The sequence below is a fragment of the Zingiber officinale genome, chromosome 9A (assembly GCF_018446385.1).
Source record: "Zingiber officinale cultivar Zhangliang chromosome 9A, Zo_v1.1, whole genome shotgun sequence".
Lineage (NCBI taxonomy): Eukaryota > Viridiplantae > Streptophyta > Magnoliopsida > Zingiberales > Zingiberaceae > Zingiber > Zingiber officinale.
In genome coordinates, this window is record NC_056002.1 from 25,327,105 (window position 1) to 25,346,561 (window position 19,457).

General features: G+C 40.6%; 3 protein-coding genes across 3 annotated transcripts; 1 reads left to right on the forward strand and 2 right to left on the reverse strand.

The window, feature by feature from the left end:
• The first annotated feature begins 678 nt into the window (after window positions 1-678).
• Window positions 679-1,248, forward strand: LOC122019097 (probable calcium-binding protein CML46). Its single transcript, XM_042576607.1, has one exon. It carries the CDS (start codon window positions 679-681, stop codon window positions 1,246-1,248), a length of 570 nt encoding a protein of 189 aa, XP_042432541.1.
• Window positions 1,249-2,037: 789 nt separating this feature from the next.
• LOC122020958 (high mobility group B protein 15-like) lies at window positions 2,038-7,951 on the reverse strand. The gene is made up of 7 exons (XM_042579019.1): window positions 7,877-7,951; window positions 7,362-7,590; window positions 4,626-4,704; window positions 3,552-3,711; window positions 3,357-3,464; window positions 2,673-3,049; window positions 2,038-2,575 (listed from the first exon to the last, which is right to left on the reverse strand). The coding sequence occupies exons 1-7, from the start codon at window positions 7,920-7,922 to the stop codon at window positions 2,201-2,203; spliced, it is 1,374 nt and encodes a 457-aa protein (XP_042434953.1). The 5' UTR covers window positions 7,923-7,951; the 3' UTR covers window positions 2,038-2,200.
• Window positions 7,952-9,233: 1,282 nt separating this feature from the next.
• On the reverse strand, window positions 9,234-13,962 carry LOC122019875 (GPI transamidase component PIG-T-like). Its single transcript, XM_042577462.1, has 5 exons — window positions 13,591-13,962; window positions 10,387-11,577; window positions 10,093-10,242; window positions 9,773-9,953; window positions 9,234-9,427 (listed from the first exon to the last, which is right to left on the reverse strand). Exons 1-5 carry the CDS (start codon window positions 13,837-13,839, stop codon window positions 9,294-9,296), a joined length of 1,905 nt encoding a protein of 634 aa, XP_042433396.1. The 5' UTR covers window positions 13,840-13,962; the 3' UTR covers window positions 9,234-9,293.
• Between the last annotated feature and the right edge of the window lie 5,495 nt (window positions 13,963-19,457).

Sequence of the window (19,457 nt, forward strand, 5' to 3'; positions counted from 1 at the left end):
CAGGGTAAAAGTAAATCACACATCTTTATGTATGATTTAGATAGAGAATTTAATTCTTCATATTATGTCCATTGTGCCATCATTCTCTCTTCTTTGTAAAAAAAAAAAAGAAAAAAAGAGAGAAAGATAAAATGGTCAAACATAAGAATTCCATAACTTAAGTTGTAATTCATTCCAAACATGAAAATTGAATTCAATTCCTTATGAAATTCAATTCATAATGAAATTTAATTCAATTCAATTCCATGACTTAAATTATTTAATTGAATTTCATCACTTAAGTTATTTACAAGTGTAAAAGATAAAGATTTTCACGAGGTTAAACTTACCGCCTCTAAATTTAATCGGATCATGAAAATTGAATGCCTGAATAGTTAAAAAAAAAAAAAAACGTGGACCCATATTGTTTAGATGATAACTTAGTTTAATTTGGCGACGGCCAACGCCAGAAAATATTATAAAATTCCCCCAGCAGGCCTGGCCTGTTCAATATCTGCTTCACTGGAACTTTCCTTCCCCTTGCGCCATCAAAGGCCAAACCCATCCTTTCTCTTAACTCCTTGATGACTATAAAACTAAACCCCAGATCCTCAAAACCGAGAAGAAAGAAAGAAAGAAAGAGATCAGCGATCAGCCTTTCGGTTGCTTCCTTTGCTGCAGTTCGACAACAAAGTATTAATGGAGAAGATTCACTTCCCTGAGACGATATTCACAATTCACCAAGTGCTCATCTTGGTCTCGATCCTAGTCAAGGACTTGTCTCTCAAGTCCATGTCCTTCCTCCAGGACTTCGTCGGATTCTGCACTTGCATGTCCGTTTTGCATCATGATGATGATGATGAAGATCAGAAACAGCAGCAGCAGCTACAAGAGCCGCCTGTGCAAAATGCTGCCTCTGTTGAGGGTCTCCGAAGAGGGGACTTGGAGCTAATTCTATCAAGAATGGGCTTGGATCCGAGCGAAGAAGACGAAGAGGAGGAGGATCTATACGAGCTCCTCCCGAACTTGTTCGCGGAGGAGGAGCCGAGCTTGGAGGAGCTGAGGCAGGCCTTCTTCGTCTTCGACAAGAACGACGACGGCTTCATCGACGCCCGCGAGCTGCGCAGGGTTCTCTCGGAGCTCGGAGTCCGAGATCAGAGGTTGGATTTGGACGCCTGTGAAAGGATGATCCGAGTGCACGACCGGAACCGCGACGGAGTGATGGATTTTGGGGAGTTCGTAAGGTTCATGGAGATCGGTTTTTGTTGATCATATATTTGAGAATATGATCGATCCATACGTTGGAATCGATCCATGTAGTGATCGCATTTTTATACGTAACGACTTAACGAGCGACTGATCTGCATGTTTTCTAACGCAATCGATCGCAGGCGGAGTTCTTGAAAGCTGCCATACGCTTCTTGATGAGGCAAGAACAGATAGGAATTGCTCATCTTCTATGCTAAAATATAATATAATTATCATTTTTTTACATATTAAATAGAGATAATCAGATTAGTTGTGCGAGTTAGAAGGGATAGATTTTATGACTTGTAAATGAGTCAAATAAAATAAATCAACCATTAAAATGGTCGTTCAAGATTACTTTTTTTTTAACGACTTTGAGTTTGATTTATTTTAAATGTTCGTTTAATTATTTAAAAATTTTACATTTTAAATTTTATTTGATTAATTAATTAGTAAATTTGATATTATAATTTTATTGAATGAATATAAGTAAATTTTCATCTAAAAGTGAAGTTGATTATTTTTTTTTTTAAAAAATAAAAATAAAACAAGAAAAACAAGAGAAGGAACATCTGTATTTATTTTTTTTTCTCTTTTTGTCAATTAAACACAAGGATAAAAATGATAAAAACGAGTTTGAAACATTGACCATTGACCGTAAACAAACTGAATAATTTTCCACATTCAACTTTGTCTGTTATCCCTCGAGAAGTTTGAAAAAAAAATGATAAAAACTGAAAGAGATTTGAAAATATTACCAAAAGAAAAAGTGTATCACATTGAAAGTTGTGCACAGTTGCATCTCTATGTATATATTTTAATTTCAAGATAGTTTCTGGAGTTGTGGAAGAAATTGGCTTGGAGACCAACATAAACACAAGATGAATAAACATGTAGCAGATGAAATTACTCAAACGTTACAGAACATGTTTTGAGTTAAGATCTGTGGTTTCTTTTTCTATATTCACCCAAACTATGATGACCCTGCACCACTCAATTTTTCATCCTCTCTAGTAAGCAACTCGAACTTGTTTCCTTCCTTTGAAGGCTCGACCGAGCACATAGATCCTATGATGGTTGTGACATCCGCCGAGCTCTCAATTTCTGGGTGGACTTGTGAACTTCCCCCACCAGAATCTATATCTTCTGAACTGCAGTGATCCTCATCAGATGCTTTCATGTCGCCACCAGCCTTCTGTAATTTTACATCAGCTTCCTCCACTGGTTTGACAGGAAGCTGCTGCATCGGCAATGGGTCCCAAACAAGCGGACCTGGTTTCGAACTTTCACACAACGTCATCTCACTTCCATGCCTCTCCTTGTCCTTCATGCCTCTCTCCTGGAAAACCTGCAATCGCAACATGGCGACAAGTGCATAATTTTTCATATGAGGCGGCAATGAGCAGCATCTTCTGTAGATTTAAAAGGATATTTCCAAATCTTACAGCTCTCTCAGTTTCAGTAAGCTCGTTCCACTGAACACTGATGATTCTACTGATTTCTGTGTCTTGCCCTGGATGAAGTGGCAAAAGCCTAGCATGCTGCTCGGCAAAGAAGGCATTGTACCCACTGTTATCTTGCTTTAAAGGATTTGGATCTAGCAAGCTGAGCTTCGGCTGATGCTCGTGCTGGTGTGGGCTCCTTAAATTGCCATCATCAGCACTGATAGAAGCCAATGGATCCTGCTCTGCAACTTGTTCCGGAATATGATAAAGGACACCTTTAAGCTTCTCTGAGCCAACAGTAACAGTCACAAAATATCCATGCTCAAATTTTCCGTCGATCACTCCAATGACTGGGGTATAAGTTGGCGAGGAAAGGCCTACAGTTGAAAAAGATACTCTATCAAAGAGTTGTTAACATGGTGCTTGCCCAATTATCATGCTACTGAACCCTTTTTTGCTTTCTATTTTTGGAAACTAGGAAGAAAGGTGCCAAACTAACTATATAATTTCCCTTTATCGACTTATCATTTTGATCCTTCTTTAACCTTGAGCTTCACAATCAAAGTAGTTAACAAACAGCTTCAGGGAAGACACTAAAACACATTCTCATACCAGATTATTGATAAATGGTGCTACTGTTTACCTTAACTATTATTACAAAATAATGGCTTCCAACAAACTCACCACTATTTCTTCTCCGTTTGCCGGAAGCAGCCTGAGCTTCAGAATATATTTTCAAAGGTTCCAATGATCTTCGAGAAGCAACTGAAGATGCAGGAATATTTGAAGGAGCTGTAACATAAGGTGCATATGATAAAGCAAAGACAAAAAGGGTAGAAAAAAAAAACTTGAGTAGTTAACAATTACACAAGCACAAACCATTGAGAGGGTTCCATCTTTCTGCACCAAATAGATATATCTGCTCATAATGATGCAACAAGGACAAATAGTACTTGCGGAGAATAAAAGATGCATTTGTTGCTGTTGATGGAAAACTAAAAGCTGCAGTTACTTCTCTCCACCTCTTTTCTGAAACTACCTGCAATTAGACTATTGAGTTCAAACATGACATCATCAAAGTGAATGCTTATATGCATAATATAGATGTGTGTGACCTAAAAATGATGTGTTTAAATGAGTGGGCAAGCACTGCCATCTAGATGATACTCAACCTGTTAGAAGTTTTATTGGTTTGGCCAAAAATGCTTAGAATAGCATAAACCAGATTGAAGGAAGAGCACAGCTTTTAATAAGATATTTTGCTACCTCTCCCATTTGGAGCAGAATCAGTCTTCTTTTGTTAAATTTTCTACAATGCAGAAGTTAAACGTATGATTTGGCCAAAGAATTTTATTTCCAGCCAGCATAGCACAGAACCACAGACAGTATAATTAGTAAAAAAAATGATCTGAGGCTTCAAATTGTAGAGTAGCAAACGAGGCAGGAGTTATTACTATAACAATATCATTGGTTACCATCTATTGGTTAAGCAGCAAATGTATAGTAAAATTTGGATTTCAGAGAAAAATACTGCAGCATAAAACACAACCTCAGCACAATCAAAAGCCACTACAACATCAAAGTGTGTTTTAGGCCAAGGGAATATTTCAAAAATGAGTTGTGCTTTATATGCATTATAAGGTTCCTGACACTAAAAATAAAGTCAGGTAAGAAGAGTTTAATCATTTTAGAATATGTGACAGTACAAATAATACGAGGGTCACTTATTACTTCTTTTAGCCTCTTTTCCATTATAAAATTGTTGTTAAGTCTGCTTATTTAATTATTTATTATTTGCTCAACAATGACAAGAGCTTCATGGATATATTTATGTTACAAAGGACAAAAATAACATATTGAGAAATTAATGCTCCAATTTGTGGTAACCAGAAACTAGGCTTATATTGAAGTCAATTGTAATATAATCTCTTGACTAAGTAATGTCATCCTTACTTTTTCAATACCACCTCGAGAAGTTACTTCAACAAATAGACGATGCAGATCAAGGCCCTTTCCTCCTATAATTGGAACCCTTGTAATAAACAAAGAGTCATTAATCAAAATGTTAGAAAAATGGTAATGGTTTACACCTAATCATAGTAACTTTTTCTGTAATGAGTAATCATAAAGGCAAGTCGATATGTCAAGAATTAGCCAAATAGCATTACTACACAAGATTACCAGAAGGTTCACATAAGCAAGAAAGGAAAAATATCTCTTTTCCTGTGTTTCTTAATGTGAAAGAATTAATAGGATCTACATTTGGTCCAGTAGAGTTGCAGGTTAAGCAAAAATGTTTCCTGCTACTCTTTCCTATTAATTATCTCCTCCCACCGTCTGCTTTTCCTTATTCCAATTCCCTTTGGTTGCAATTAAATAATTACAGATGACCATGAAAAGGAAAAATAATAATAATAAATTGGCTTCAAGGGCAAGGTTCCCTGACTTCATATTGGATGGTAACCTCATACCATAAATTGTGGAGAGTATCCAAATATTCTTATACTTAATAATTCACATGCGGTTGCATTTAGCAAGTTGCAACTTGTATCTCTCTTCCAGCATATGGTAATTTCATATATACTTATTTGTTTTAGTTGTGGCTTTACGTGTCCATCACTATGGCTGAAACATTCTTTTTGGCTCACCAAGCAATACTAATATTATGTTAGCATGTGTATATGTCTATGTGCCACTTTTGCTAGCACAGTTTCAATGGTACCGTCTAATATAGAGAATGTCTTGACTGATACCATCCAAAATCAACCAGTAATGTTGTGGAGATGAAACACCAAGGAAAGAGGGGAGGGGAAGAGAAGTACCACCAATGGTATCAGCCAAGGTAAGAAAACTCTCCTATAACCTTTCATTTGGTTCCAACTGTTGGTTACAAGGAGATGCAACACTAAGAAGTGATCACAAGGGAAGAAGAAATGCACCAATCAAAGCACCAGCAGTAGTAAAGAAAGTGGCACCAGAGTCAGAGAAAGTGAAATGGTATCCTTATCTTGTACATATACATATTGAAGTTTTAAAAGAGCCAATCCAAGTCAGCCTCCCAGTAGTTAATCCAAATACAATTGTGATTGTGAAGAAATCAATTCAAATACCAATGCTACTATTTGATGCATGACACTTCATTTTGGGATTAAGAAAATAACCATTATTCAAGATGCTGATTATGTTTTTGTAACTTGTTGTTCTAAAATATTAGTTCAATTGTCTTTATAATTTCCATAGATGTATATTTAAGGTAAATAAGTTTAATAGAAGGGAATTTTTGGACTATAATTTATTTGAGTTGACCTCAAAATTATACAATTCTTATTGGAGATTTATTTTAACCCATAGTTCTAATTCAAATAATTTTTATATGTATATTGGAAATTTCCAGATTTTATTTATTTATTTTTTAACTCATTAGAGACTGCAGTGCAATAAAGTAAGATGTCACAAGGTGTTTCAAAATATATTCTATTAACTAAATGTAAATCTATCACATATTTTGATAGAAACCCTAGATTAATTTTATTTTTGTTTCCAACAGTATAAAATTATAGCAGAACTGTATATAAAGCACACAGTATGGTGGCATTTCACTATCACTAATTTATATTTCATAACATTTTATCTGCAACAACTGCAATTATCACATATGCCTTTAATGTGTAGTTTAAGGGCATATCTGTAGAGCTCATGCTTATGTGAAATTCCAGCTAGTGTTGATGCGATAAATTGCATAGTCAAGATGAAAGAGTTGCATACAATGAAGGTATTGCCACTATAAAGTATAAACTAAGCGGCAATATTGTGACTGTGAAAACAAACTGGTATGCATTAGTGTTCAAAACTTGAATTTGATTATTGATTCGGTTTAAGTTTGAAAATAATGAAAAAAATGATTTTAGTTCAATTTCAATTTGATACCATAGCGAACCTATAAAACTAAACCAAACAGATTAAAAAAATTGATTGTAAACCAATAAATAGCACCAGCCCTGCAGGTTGTATTTTATTTTGACAAGGACAGCTAGATGCCCCACTTGTGTACTTGCTGGAGAAGTTATTGTAAAATTGAGTAGCGGAAATAAAAAACTACCATATGCTATATTTTAAATGTTTAGGTCCAACAACATGGATGGCATTAGAAGTTCATAACTAATGTATAAATAGTCATAGGAAGCATCAATATGGAAATGTTTTAGAATATATGTTCAGGACAAAATCAAGCAACAAAGCAAACATAAGGACTAGTTAGTTCACTAAAACCAGCATCCAGAATGATTCTTTTCCAAGAAAAGACCCTGATGTCATTGAGGATCGATCACGAGTCAAAATTTGTCCACAAGTTAGACTTGTAGAGGAACCATCAGGTCCCCACACTCACTAAATTTCAGCAACCAAGAAATCATATGAAATTTATATTTTACTAAGACAAAACCAGTCCAAAATCCCTAGCAAGAGGCAGGTTCACATCTCCTAGAATAAATAACCTAATGGAACAAAACAAATGGGAAATCAAAATCAGCAAACCCAAGGGCACAACAATAATGGAGTTGGTAATATAAAAAATATCCATCTATAAAAAATAAAATACAGAGATGATTCCTAAATCTGCATGCCCAGAGCAAACATAAATGCGAAAGGAACTATTCCGCGGAGACAAGCTAAGGGGTAAAAGGCGCTCACATAAACTTTGTGCCCATTTCAGCATGCAGCTTCATCAAAGTCTCCTTGAATAACTCCGGATCAGCAACCACATTCTCGTACTTGGCCAATGGCTTAGGGTAAGCGCGATGGCTGGCGGCGTGCTGGGCGTCGGAATCACACAGCGCTACCTCCTTCCTCTTCTCAATACCCCTTTCCCTTTCGGCGGCAGCAGCAGCATCACTCATCTCCATGATTCGCCCCTCGATACCTGGGACACCGGCACAGCACTCGTCAATCGACATGAAATCAAAATCCGCCACTGCAAATGCCCCACTTTTTACCAATTCAAATCCGGGAAGTAAGTAACCTAACAATTTCAAACTTCTCCTTAGTTTTTGTATTTTTTTTCTTTATCTAATCTAATGGCGATGTGACGCTCGCACCAGCCAGTAATCTGTCTACAAATCGAATGATTCAGTCGGCGATCGAGATCGAAATCATAGAAAGGAGGGAGAGGAATGGAATATTACTGGGAGAGATTGAAGGATTATTACCAGTTACCATTACCATAACCAGCGCCAATGGATGGGAATGGAACATACGCCACGATGAGCGAGTGGATGCGGTTAATGACCGGAGGAAGAAACACCAACAAAATAGATTTAACTTTTTTCATGACCCATTAAATTTCAACCTAATAATAATAATAATAATAATAATAATAAATCTTTTTAAACTATTGCATAATTTTTTTTAAAAAATATATAAATAAAAATTATCCCCAAATGTAAAAATTAAAACGAAATAGAGATGGAAATGAAACAAATTATGTAAATTTAGGATTAAGTTATTATTTTTTTTATAAAAGTAAAATGTAAATATAATATAATGATTTTAGTTAAAATTGGCCATATATTTTTTTTATTTTTTTTAAACTACTAAATTTAGTCAAAAGCGCTTTAAGATCTTTTCAAAATTATTTGATCGGTTTAAAAATATAAATAGGCTATTGTATTTCTATTTATTTAGATTTAAAATTTGACTGAAAAAATAGCCATATACAATTTTAAGTTATGTACTAACTTTGTCCACATGTGAGGGCGAGTTAAAAGGTTATTAAAATATATCTAAATGGTCATTTTGTGAATCTAATAAATAGATGGAAGGTTATTAACCCAATAACTTAAAATAAATTTTGGAATCAATTATTAACAAGTACAAAATAATTTGTTGGATGTCTGATTTCTTAATATCATTCATAATTTATCTATCGATACAACCAATAAAAGTTTAGCAACATCATCTTTTAAATCCATTTCTCTATTTAAATTTATTTATTTTAAAACGATGATATAACAATTCTAACTTATAATGTATTTTTTTAATAACCTAGGTGTCCAGATGTTATAATCCAACTAATTCAAAAAATGACCGATGTGATCTCATAAAATTTTTCTATCTTCTCCAAGATAAATCACAGAAAATCATCGATTGTGGATCCCCACAATCTTGATCGTCCTTGTAAGATCATCCAACACCAAATCGATACTTCGCAGCTTCTACTTATACTATAGATGATGAATGTTAAAATGTATGAAATATCGAGTCATTGAGATTAGTTTGCTCTAAACTGATTAATTATAGTGCAACCTTTAAAATTTTCTATTGGTCCTTATTCAATCAAATATGAGACTGGAAATAAATGGAAAAAAAACAATTGACAATATTAACAGAAAAACTAGTGAGCCAGAAAATTATCATTGTCAATACTTTCACACCAGACAGAATCACATCATGATCGCGGTGTAATGAGCTCATCTTGCAAAAGTTAATTGGCCAAAATTACTATCCATCAGTTTAACAATGTAAGGTCGAAGAAGAGCCAAAGCAACCGCTAGAATGAGCAAAAACTTTGATCCGAAGAAAAGTGAGGGCTTTGTCAAATTACTATTAATCCTAAGACATAATCCATCAGTTGACAATGTAGTGAAAAAGAACAGATAATACAACCGCAAATATAAGTAAAGGCTTTGACCCTGGCATTCCTCTTAGCTTGGAAGTAATCTTAGAAACTATCGAGGGAATCAGCCCGCGCTTATTAGCATCTGCACATCAAGTTAATGCTTAGTTTTCATATAATTTCAGTGCAAATAGCAAACTCCCCGCCAATTCTATGAAAGAACAATACGAAATAAGGAATGGGTTTCCAAGAATAACATTCAAAAAGGGAACAGAACTAAGAATAGATGAGATTTTTTTGTTAAGCTTAAAACCAGTCAATGAATATTGGATTTTAGTAAGAATATAAGTAAAATAATACTGTTATGAGAATAGTTGTTTCTTGCAGGAAATACGTGCTGCATTTCTCTACAAAGAGCTACAAAATTATAAGAAGATTATCTGATAAGTAGATTAAAAGAATTTAAGTACTGATGAAATGTAGAACTAACCTTTGCTCCTCATTAGCCTTTCTTCCTCTCCTATTCTTCGCCGCAACACATTAAGCAATGATCCAAAATACAATGCTAATACAGTGCAGGTGAAGGTAATGACGTTGTATGGCATGCTAAAATCCGGTGTTGTAAAAGGCACGAGCAACACTTCTGTGTAAGATAGAACAACATTCTTTTCCTGTATATAAATGCAAAGGCAAGCAAATTTAACAAGCAATGAACTGCATCCAACTTAGGTATCATAATTCCTGGTTACAATGTGAATTTAGCAGCGCACTATGTTATATAAATTGTAGCTGCAAGTGTAAGTTGGATACCTGAAACTTTAATAGTAAAGGAGAATGTACAGAAGAATCATCTCCAATATATATTCTGCTTGAATGCAAGTTGGGAAAAGTAACTAAAGCAGATGGTATATCAAAGCCCTGATTAGCATCCGGAGGATATTCATGAATGTGTAAGAAGCCCTGTAAACGATTAATGGTCAAGATAGATAATCCATAATAAGTATTAATTAACACTGAAAAGACAGGCAAGGTTATCTTATATAAACATAACTTTTGGTTTTATAACTTTGCTCCACAAAAGGGCTTATAGAATCTGATACACACCTTGTCAAAATCTAATGTCAGGGCAACAGATTGCACAGTGCAAGGATATCCAAGTACAAGTTCCAGCGTTCCAGGCAACTTCTTGTCTTCTGATGGAGTGACTCGTATCTTCTCAATCACGTCCGAGAGATTTTGAAGTTTTTGATCAATGAAAATCTGGAGTGTATGGTAATAGACCTTTACATACCAGGGAACAACCTGAAATACAACAGCCTGCATTCTGCACTCATTTGATTTGCTCCTAAAGTATTCATCTGATTTGGTTGATTGCAAGGATATGGCTATAGAGCCTCTCTCGGTACCACTTCCCATTAGAAACCTGCTTGCATGGAAAGGTGCATGTGGAGAAGACCAAACAAAAGGCAACTTCCACTTTATACCCACATCCAAAGGCTCATACTCCTTGGAGTTAACGTACTCAAAAAGAATTGAGTTACTTTCTTCTGGAAAGGGGTTCACCTCCTTGATCACCCTAAATGGATTTGGAGACAGATCGAGTAAAGAGTTACTCCATGAACCTCCATGTCCCAACTCCTCAAGTTTGGAAACTATATTTTTCTCTAATTCAACCAATATTCTGCTGGTCCTAGCAAGAACACATGATCCAGTAAGGTTCCTTTTGAACATTGAACTAATAGACCAACTTGGCTGGATGGCTCCATCCAACAAAGAATGTGCAGAATTCCTTTGAATGTTCGGTTGGAGCACAATCGTAAGTGTTTGTTCAAGAATTATACCAGATAATTTAGTTGAAGTTAACCTCAACTTTTGTGAGTGATAATATCCTTTATATATAGAAGGCCTGTCCAGCAACGTGGCTAGTCCAGCTTTGTCTCGACATGGGAGAAGCTTTAACCAGGGAGTGAGATTCTCAGTGCAAACTGCTTCACGGGGTAGCGCACCATACCTTATGTTGCTGACATTTAATCCAAATACAAAACTTGGAGTGGTGTATGAGGTGGAGGACTCAAGGAAATTGATTGAACTGCAAAATAGACCTGACAGGGCATGCGTGAGATTCTTCCAAGTGGTGTCAATCTCTACAACAGGAACATTAAATGTTGCCCAAAGCTCGACACCAGGGGGCTTTGCATTGGTACTAGATATTGGATCAGATCCACCCCAGTTCTCATAGTTCCATCGTCCTTGTGTGAAGGATAACTCCAGGTCCCTTATTTGGAACTTTTGTACCTGGTTCAAGTATCACATTTCAAGATGCAATTATGGAGAAAAAGGACCCTTCAGAATACAAGATTTCAACTCTCACTATTCTCTTTGCCTCTTACATTATGACAATAACCAATTATTTAAGATCACAAATCTTTCATATCAATATTCAAAATGAAGTTGCAACAGGACAAAGTGCATAGCAACTTTAGATGAGAATTGATATGTTCTTCTAGTGGTTGACCAAAAAAAATTATGTCATGATGTAACGTCTAAGACACCAGCTATAGCCTATGGATATAAAGGCCAAGAGAGTTTCGACGTCAAAAGCAATGACCCTTAAGAAGAAAGATCCATTGAAAAATTTTGATACAATAATAAGCCAAATTTCAGTATAAGGAATATCTGTAACATGTGGTTAATGTTCATCGGCTTCCAGCAGTAATGAAGTAGGTCAGCTAGCCTGTGCAATCGAATTTATGTAATCATAATCAAGTAGCAAAATAACATTAAATTTAAAGGAAAGCATTCAATAGTGAGTGAACATCTTAACACACTATACTAGGATTTGTTTTACTTTTATCTAGAATGAGTATATCAAAAAAGATAGCTGAATCATAAGAAACAAATCAAAGAATTCACAGCATACCCAATAGCTTCCATGAGAATATAAATATTATTAGCAAAAGAAAAGCAGTAAAAAGGTAAGCCAAAATGTTTGCCTAAGCAATTGAGCCAAGAAAATCTAGTGACTTGCAATGCAAGCGTTTCTTTTGTGGTACAAAAGCTTATTCAGTTGATGCAGCTTGAAGAATTTTCTTTTAGAATTTGCACCATTCAAGTATGCCTTCCAAATGCAAATAGCTTTCTCATTTTCTTTTTGCTAATTTAGTTGGATGAATTCATGTACTAATATTCATTGCCAACTTCATGCATATATGCTATTAGGGGAAGTGCTCCATTTTGGGAAGTTGAGGTTGAGGAAGTGGAAGTCTAAATCCAACTGCCACAAGACCTATTCATTTTTAATATCTGGAAAAAAACCTAGGGACTGACTCTGTAAATCAATACCATACAGAATTTTAAGCATGTCATTTTCCAAAACTAACAGGGTAGAAACAATATGTCTGGTTAAAGTGGATGTCAAAATGGGATGAGACTTGGATAAATTTCCATCAAAATATGTTTAACTAAATTTGTGACAATAAGTGGTATTTTTTATGGTTAAATGTATCAAACCTCTGACAATTGTTTTATACAAAAATAGAAGCATTGATATCTCCTTTGAAGTTCTTGCATAGCTCGAGGCATGATGGATTAACATTGTTCCTTTTGGTGACCATTAAAGAATAGACAACAAGATACATGAACAAAGCTAATCTACATGTTGACAGTGTCATCCAATGTGTAGAAAGTGGGAAAACTCATCTATGTTTGAGATCTTGAGCTTCATATAGCTGAAAATTAAGCTTTAGAAGAGTAGCATCTGGTGCATTTGGAACAATTTTTTGCAGCTGCTTATTCTAGAAATCACTGACATTTGAAAGTGATAAGTGATAACTGAAGGCCGTGCAGCAGTGAGCTAGAAAATGGAAGAACTTCATTCTATTAGCTCAGTGTTGATATCAGCAAGGACTGTCATTGATAGAACAAAATATGAGTGGAGTGAGAAATTGTGTTTATCATTGATTTGTAATTGGGGACAATACCCCCAGTTATTCATTTCACAAGAACTGAAAGAATTACAGCTGAAAGTGTCTTTTTGTTAATTTCTTATGTGTGAAAGGAAACAATTGTTATTTGTTTTTGAAAAGAATCCAGAGCTAATACCATAAAATGCCCTACTGCATCGCAGGGACTGATCTAATTAGTGAATCCACTTCATTAACACAAATAATTATTCTAAAACGGGAACTAAAATTAATGACTGAAGAAGCACGCGCGATTCCATATCTGCTTGATCCCAAATTGAAAAGTGACTATGCGATAAGTCAATACTGAGATTGGATTATGGACGGAGGGATCGAAAAATAGTACCAACTGCGCGATGGCCTTCGGGAAGAGATGGTGGTGGTGACCACTGTCGGGGGACGGATGGGCCGTGCTCTGGAAGTGGAAATGAGCTAAGACTTTCCGATCGGGCAAGGGTTTCAACAAGAGTTCTTCGGTGAACTGCTCCCCTTCATCATCACCGATCCAGTCGCCGAAGACAAGGGAAGAGATCGAAAGGGAAACGAGGACGAGGAGAAAGTGGAACCCCGTGAAACGACGGCAGAGCGCCGCCATCAACGGCGGGGCTGGAACGCCGTCGATGGAAGTGCGTCCGGAAAGTAGTGCAAGTTCCGTGTTGCGTGAAGGAGAAGGAGGAAACCAAATGGATGCCGGTCGGGCACATTAACCTAACTACTGGCTGTTTAGAAAGGACTAATGTGAATCTTGTATATTATGAAAGGGAGTTAGTTATGAAAATACCTACAATATTTAATAACATTTTTTAAAATTATTTTTATATTTTATAATAATTTGATCCCTAACGAATTTGTAGTAAAAATGCATCAATCACTCAATACACAATTGATAAATTTAAGAGAAAATTATTGATCCTGTCCGAACGCTGACTCAACGGACGCTGGGCACGTGATGCTCTCCAAACTGCTGACGTGGATCTCCGACCGGACACACGAGTCTTCGGCGAACCTGCAAAGAAGTCGGGTCGGGAAGGGGTTCCCGGCGACGACCCTCCGACGCTCAAGTCAGGCAAGAGGAAGACGAGAAAGTGGCTTCGAATCCGCGAGAATGCGTACCTCCGGCGAAGTGTGAGATCCCTTATATAGAGCTGTGAAGAGGCTCACGCACACCTACCGAGGCAAATATGTGTCCTCTAACCATACCTCAGTATGAGCATGTCAGAAGAGCTTACCTGACACCATACTGCTACAGTCCGAGCACATCTCTGATGGGACAGCGGAACCCTCTGTCGTAAGATCCTGCGTATGGTCTGGTCGTTGAGCATACCCGCTGTCAGAATATGTTCCGTTGTCCTTTTGTCTCTTCTTACCCCATGCCGAGCGTCCGGCCGGTCGGCCGTCTCCTCACGTCCGGTCGGTCGACCATCCCCTCACGTCCGGTCGGTCGTATGTGCTGGTCTGCTCGGGAGATTCCCGGTCGTGTGCTCTGCTGACTGTTCACAGTAATGCTACTTTATGCCTTCGGCCGAGTGGGCTCCCCGATCGGCCAGGCGACCCTATTCCCCATAAGCGTTGGAGACCCGACTCCCCGTCGGGTTGTTTTTGATTCTGCTGAGACCCCGTTCGGCCGACCGGTCTCCCCTTTTCCGGTCGGCCGTTTGACCCTTTGACTTCACGTGGCGTTGACTCCCCTCAGAAGGGGGGTCCCTGTTCTTACCATCGGATCACTTGCCTCTCCTTCAAGTCTAGTCGAAGGAGGTGATTAGTCCGACTGACTGGACGATTGTTTCGCCGAGCGGCTCATCCAAGAAACCATCCTCCGCTCGGCCGATGTGGTGCTAACTACGGCCTCAGTCAACGCCACCATCCCTCGGATCTCCTCGGAATTCGCGCCAATCTCCGTCATTAAGGCCAAGCACGCGCTCTGTGCCTCGATAAGACGCTCATTAAATGCTCTCCCGTGGTGAAATACCACGTGGCATTGCTGCCGTCATCGTACGGTGGCGGCGTCGCAGGCGACGAGACCGAGGCGATTTGAAATGGACGACCCGATGCGTGCTTCGGTTCTCGCGACCTGAATCCGACGGTGGAGGCCGCTCGGGCTCAACCCTATAAAGCCTTCGCTTTCTCCGCCTTCGCCGCATTTCTGCTCTCGCGTGCCCAGAAGCTTCGGCGTTTCAGTGCTCCGGCGACTTTGATTCTCCCTTTCCGGTGATCCCGCGTTCTTCGTCGATCCTCCTTCTTCTCTGTAAGGCCTTTTTTCTGTTCTATCTCTGGTTCTTCTGTCTTCTTTGCATTTCTTTCCCGAGTTTCGATCCTCGGGGCATCGTTTCGTTTGCTGTCTTCTTTCTCCTATCCTCTACCTTTCTTTGCCTTTTTTGATTTCGTCCGTTCGGACAATGACCCATTCCTCTCAGTCCCAAGACCAAGCTCTCGGCCCGTGGTATGTTACCATGGAGTCATGCTTCGATCGGCGTGACACCGATAATCTGATAAATAACTTTGACATCCCTTCCGACCTCGAAATTATCTTACCCACTCCTTCCGCTCGGCCACACAAACCGCCGCGCGGAGCCTTTTGTGTTTTCCGTGACCAGTTCACTGCCGGTCTGCGACTTCCAATACATCCCTTTATCATTGACGTTTGCAATTTTTTCGGCATTCCGCTCGGAAGCCTAGTACCCAACACTTTCCGCTTGCTATGCGGCGTTGTCGTCCTATTCAAAATCCATAACATTCCCCTCCGACCGGAGGTTTTCTACTATTTCTACTACCCTAAACAGTCTGAGCCGGACACTTACATGTTCCAGGCTCGGCCCGGCTTAGTTTTCTTCAATAAACTACCTTCTTCCAATAAGTATTGGAAAGAATTCTACTTTTATATTCGCCTTCCCGAGCGGGCCCCCTTCCTAACGAAGTGGCAGATCGGACCACCAACTTCACCAGAGCTCAAAAGGTTCAAAACTCGACCGGACTATCTTCATGCTGCCAACATGCTGGCCGGTCTGAGGTTTGACATCAACAAATTCCTGCCTGAAGGGGTGATATATATATTCGGTCTGAGTCCGATCAGGACCCCCCTTCCGAGCGGCTTCGGTAAGAATTTTACTTTGTGCATTCGTTTTAATTGCTAACTGATTTTCTCTGTTTTCCTTTGCAGCGAACATTGTCATGGAGTCGGTGATGGCTGGAATTTTGAAAAAGAAGGCGGCGGCGCTCGAGGCCGCGGCAGCCAAAGAGATAGAGCAATTGGGCATTCAGCCGGTCAGCTCCAACGAAGACGAGAGCGGGACAAATGCTGGGGAGTCGGCCGCCCAGGCTTCTCTCCCGGAGCCAGCGGCTGACGCAACTGCTAGTCAAGAGCCTTCCGTTCGGGAGGAGGGCTCGGCTCAAGAGGAAGAGCGCCCCCTCCGACAAAAGAGGCGCCGAGCGGAAACGCCACTCCGCTCAGCTACATCTGCGGTCCATCCGTCCGAGCGGGCCACCTCCGCTTCTCGAGGCAAAGCGCCAGTGGAGGCGATTTCGTCCGATCGGACACCCTCCCAACTAGACGCGTCTGCGGACCCCCTTGAGGCCGTTCCGATCAGTGCCCTTCCACCCGCTCCCCGCCAGGTCCGAAGTTCATCGATTTTGTCACAGTTTTTGGCGCCGGCTTCCGATCCTTCCCCGGCGTCCGCCCAAACTACACCCGGTTGGCGCCGCACCGTCAGGGTCTCACTTCACCTCCCGACCAAAGAATTGCTGCCCGAGGCCGATCGGCCAACAACGCCCGAGCACCTGATCACAATGAAAGGGCCCTTAACTGAAATGTGAGCCGACGCTCGGGCACGCGTCGCAATGATTCCCCTCAGTAATCTGGCCAACAGCCACATGCAACAGGCCACCGGGGTAAGTTTGTTTTCTTAAGTCCTTTACACATTCTTTCCGACCGACGACTAACAGCTTTGCTCGTGACAGAGATGGGTGGAGGAGATCGCCGTCTGCAGTCGTCTGGCGATGGTGGACGCAGAATTAAAGAGGCTGAAGGCTCCGGGCGGCCCTTCCGGCTCACAAGGTCCATCCTACGCCGAGCTGCAAAAAGAGCTCAAAAAGACTCAAGATTTACTGGAGGCCGAGCGGAAGAAGACGGCCGACCAGGCGCACAATCTGGCTGAACTTGATCGCCTGAACAAATCACTAGATCGCAAGATAAGCCTGGCCACCGAGCGGAAGAAAATGACTATTTCCGATCTGGAGAAGAAGAACGTAGAGGCTCGAGGGCTGGAGCAAAAAGTTAAAGAGTTGATGGACCAACTGGCCAACGAGAAGACTGTCCGCTCGGATGAGGTGACGAAACTCGAGGCTATTTTACAAGAACACCAGGCAGCTGCCGATGCTTCCCGAGCGGCACTTAAAGAATATCAAGAGGCCGAGCCAAGTCGGGTCGCCGCCTTGAGACAAAATTACATCCGCTCGGCCGAATTTTCGGAGAAAGTTTGCGAGCGGATGTACATGACCTTTGAACTTGCCATGAATGCCACGACAGAATATTTGAAGTCCAAAGGGCAACTTCTCGATTCCGCCTTTATCCCCGCTCAGGACCAAGCAACACTCCTCAACAACATCCCGAAGGATCTCTACGAGTATTTAGAATAGGAAGTATATGTGTAATTCGGCCGCTCGGCTAAAGACTCTCCCTTTTTTTGTAATTCGGCCGCTCGGCCTTAATTATTATAATACTATCCTTTTACTCGCTTTCGCTTTTGCTACTCAATATGAGTGTTGTCCCGCTCGACTCTTATCACACCTCTTGTGTTCGAAAAGGATTTTTCGCGAAGTATTTTGCGTAGCTATTCCGCTCGGCTGAATATGTCTTGCTTCGACGGAAGAAGTTGTTCGCTGGATGTTGAAGTACCTTTGGGTACTTGCTCAGTCCTATTTATTGCCTTCGTCCGGCCAGAGGGTTTATAGTCGCCGGCTCGACTCTCGATTTTTAATGTCGGAGCTCGACGGTCTTCCGCTCGGAGGGTTTATAGTCGCCGGCTCGACTCTCGATTTTTAACGTTGGAGCTCGACGATCTTCCGCTCGGAGGGTTTATAGTCACCAGCTCGACTCTCGATTTTTAACGTCGGAGCTCGACGATCTTCCGCTCGGAGGATTTATAGTCGCCGGCTCGACTCTCGATATTTAACGTCGGGGCTCGACGGTCTTCCGCTCGGAGGGTTTATAGTTGCCGGCTCGACTCTCGATATTTAACGTCGGGGCTCGACGGTCTTCCGCTCGGAGGGTTTATAGTCGCCGACTCGACTCTCGATATTTAACGTCGGGGCTCGACGGTCTTCCGCTCGGAGGGTTTATAGTCGCCGGCTCGACTCTCGATATTTAACGTTGGGGCTCGACGGCCTTTAAGGCTAATTTTAACACTGTCGTTCGGCGGAGATATTTGCCATCTTATATCATTTTGCTTCCTGCATTACAAGGACATAGGCGACCAAAACATATATAAAATTACATCAGCGCACCTCTCACCCAGCTCGGTACGACTGGAGATGATTCGCGCTCCATGGTCGATCCAGCCGCCGTCCGTCTTCATCCTCCAAATAATAAGCACCCGAGCGGAGCTTCTCGATGACTTTGAAGGGGCCCGCCCAAGGAGCCTCCAGCTTGCCCACGTCGCCGACCGGCTTTACTTTCTTCCAGACAAGGTCGCCAACCTGGAATGCTCTGGGGATTACGCGACAGTTGTAATTTTGCTTCATCTGCTGCCGGTACGCCATCAGCCGGACGACTGCCTTGTCTCGGTCTTCATCGATCAAGTCCAACTCCATGTTCCTCCGCTCGGCATTGTCATCATCATAGTGCTGGATCCGGACGGACTCCACATCGACTTCAATTGGGATAACAGCTTCCCCGCCGTACACTAAATGGAACGGCGTGACGCCCGTTCCTTCCTTTGGGGGTCGTGCGGATAGCCCATAAAACGCCTGACAGCTCATCCACCCAGCTTCCTCCCATGTGGTCAAGTCGAGCCCGCAGAATTCTAAGGATTTCTCTGTTGGTTACTTCCACTTGGTCATTGCTTTGGGGATACGCCACGAAAGTAAAGTGTTGTTCAATGCCATAACTTTTGCACTAGTCTTCGAGCTGCTTCCCGGCAAACTGTCGTCCGTTATCAGATATGAGCCGGCGAGGGATACCGAACCGACAGATTATATGCTGCCAGATAAACATCTTGA

Bases quoted from the DNA above. Each gene is read 5' to 3' on its own strand.
- LOC122019097 (XM_042576607.1), top strand. From the start codon at position 679: ATGGAGAAGATTCACTTCCCTGAGACGATATTCACAATTCACCAAGTG.
- LOC122020958 (XM_042579019.1), bottom strand. From the start codon at position 7,922: ATGTTCCATTCCCATCCATTGGCGCTGGTTATGGTAATGGTAACTG. The intron at 3,712-4,625 runs GTAAGGATGACA...GTCTAATTGCAG, and splicing joins CTCGAGGTGGTATTGAAAAA to GTAGTTTCAGAAAAGAGGTG. The intron at 3,465-3,551 runs GTTTGTGCTTGT...CTTATGTTACAG, and splicing joins AAGATGGAACCCTCTCAATG to CTCCTTCAAATATTCCTGCA.
- LOC122019875 (XM_042577462.1), bottom strand. From the start codon at position 13,839: ATGGCGGCGCTCTGCCGTCGTTTCACGGGGTTCCACTTTCTCCTCGTC. The intron at 9,954-10,092 runs GTATCCAACTTA...ATTTATATACAG, and splicing joins CTTTACTATTAAAGTTTCAG to GAAAAGAATGTTGTTCTATC. The intron at 9,428-9,772 runs GTTAGTTCTACA...CTTGATGTGCAG, and splicing joins AAGGCTAATGAGGAGCAAAG to ATGCTAATAAGCGCGGGCTG.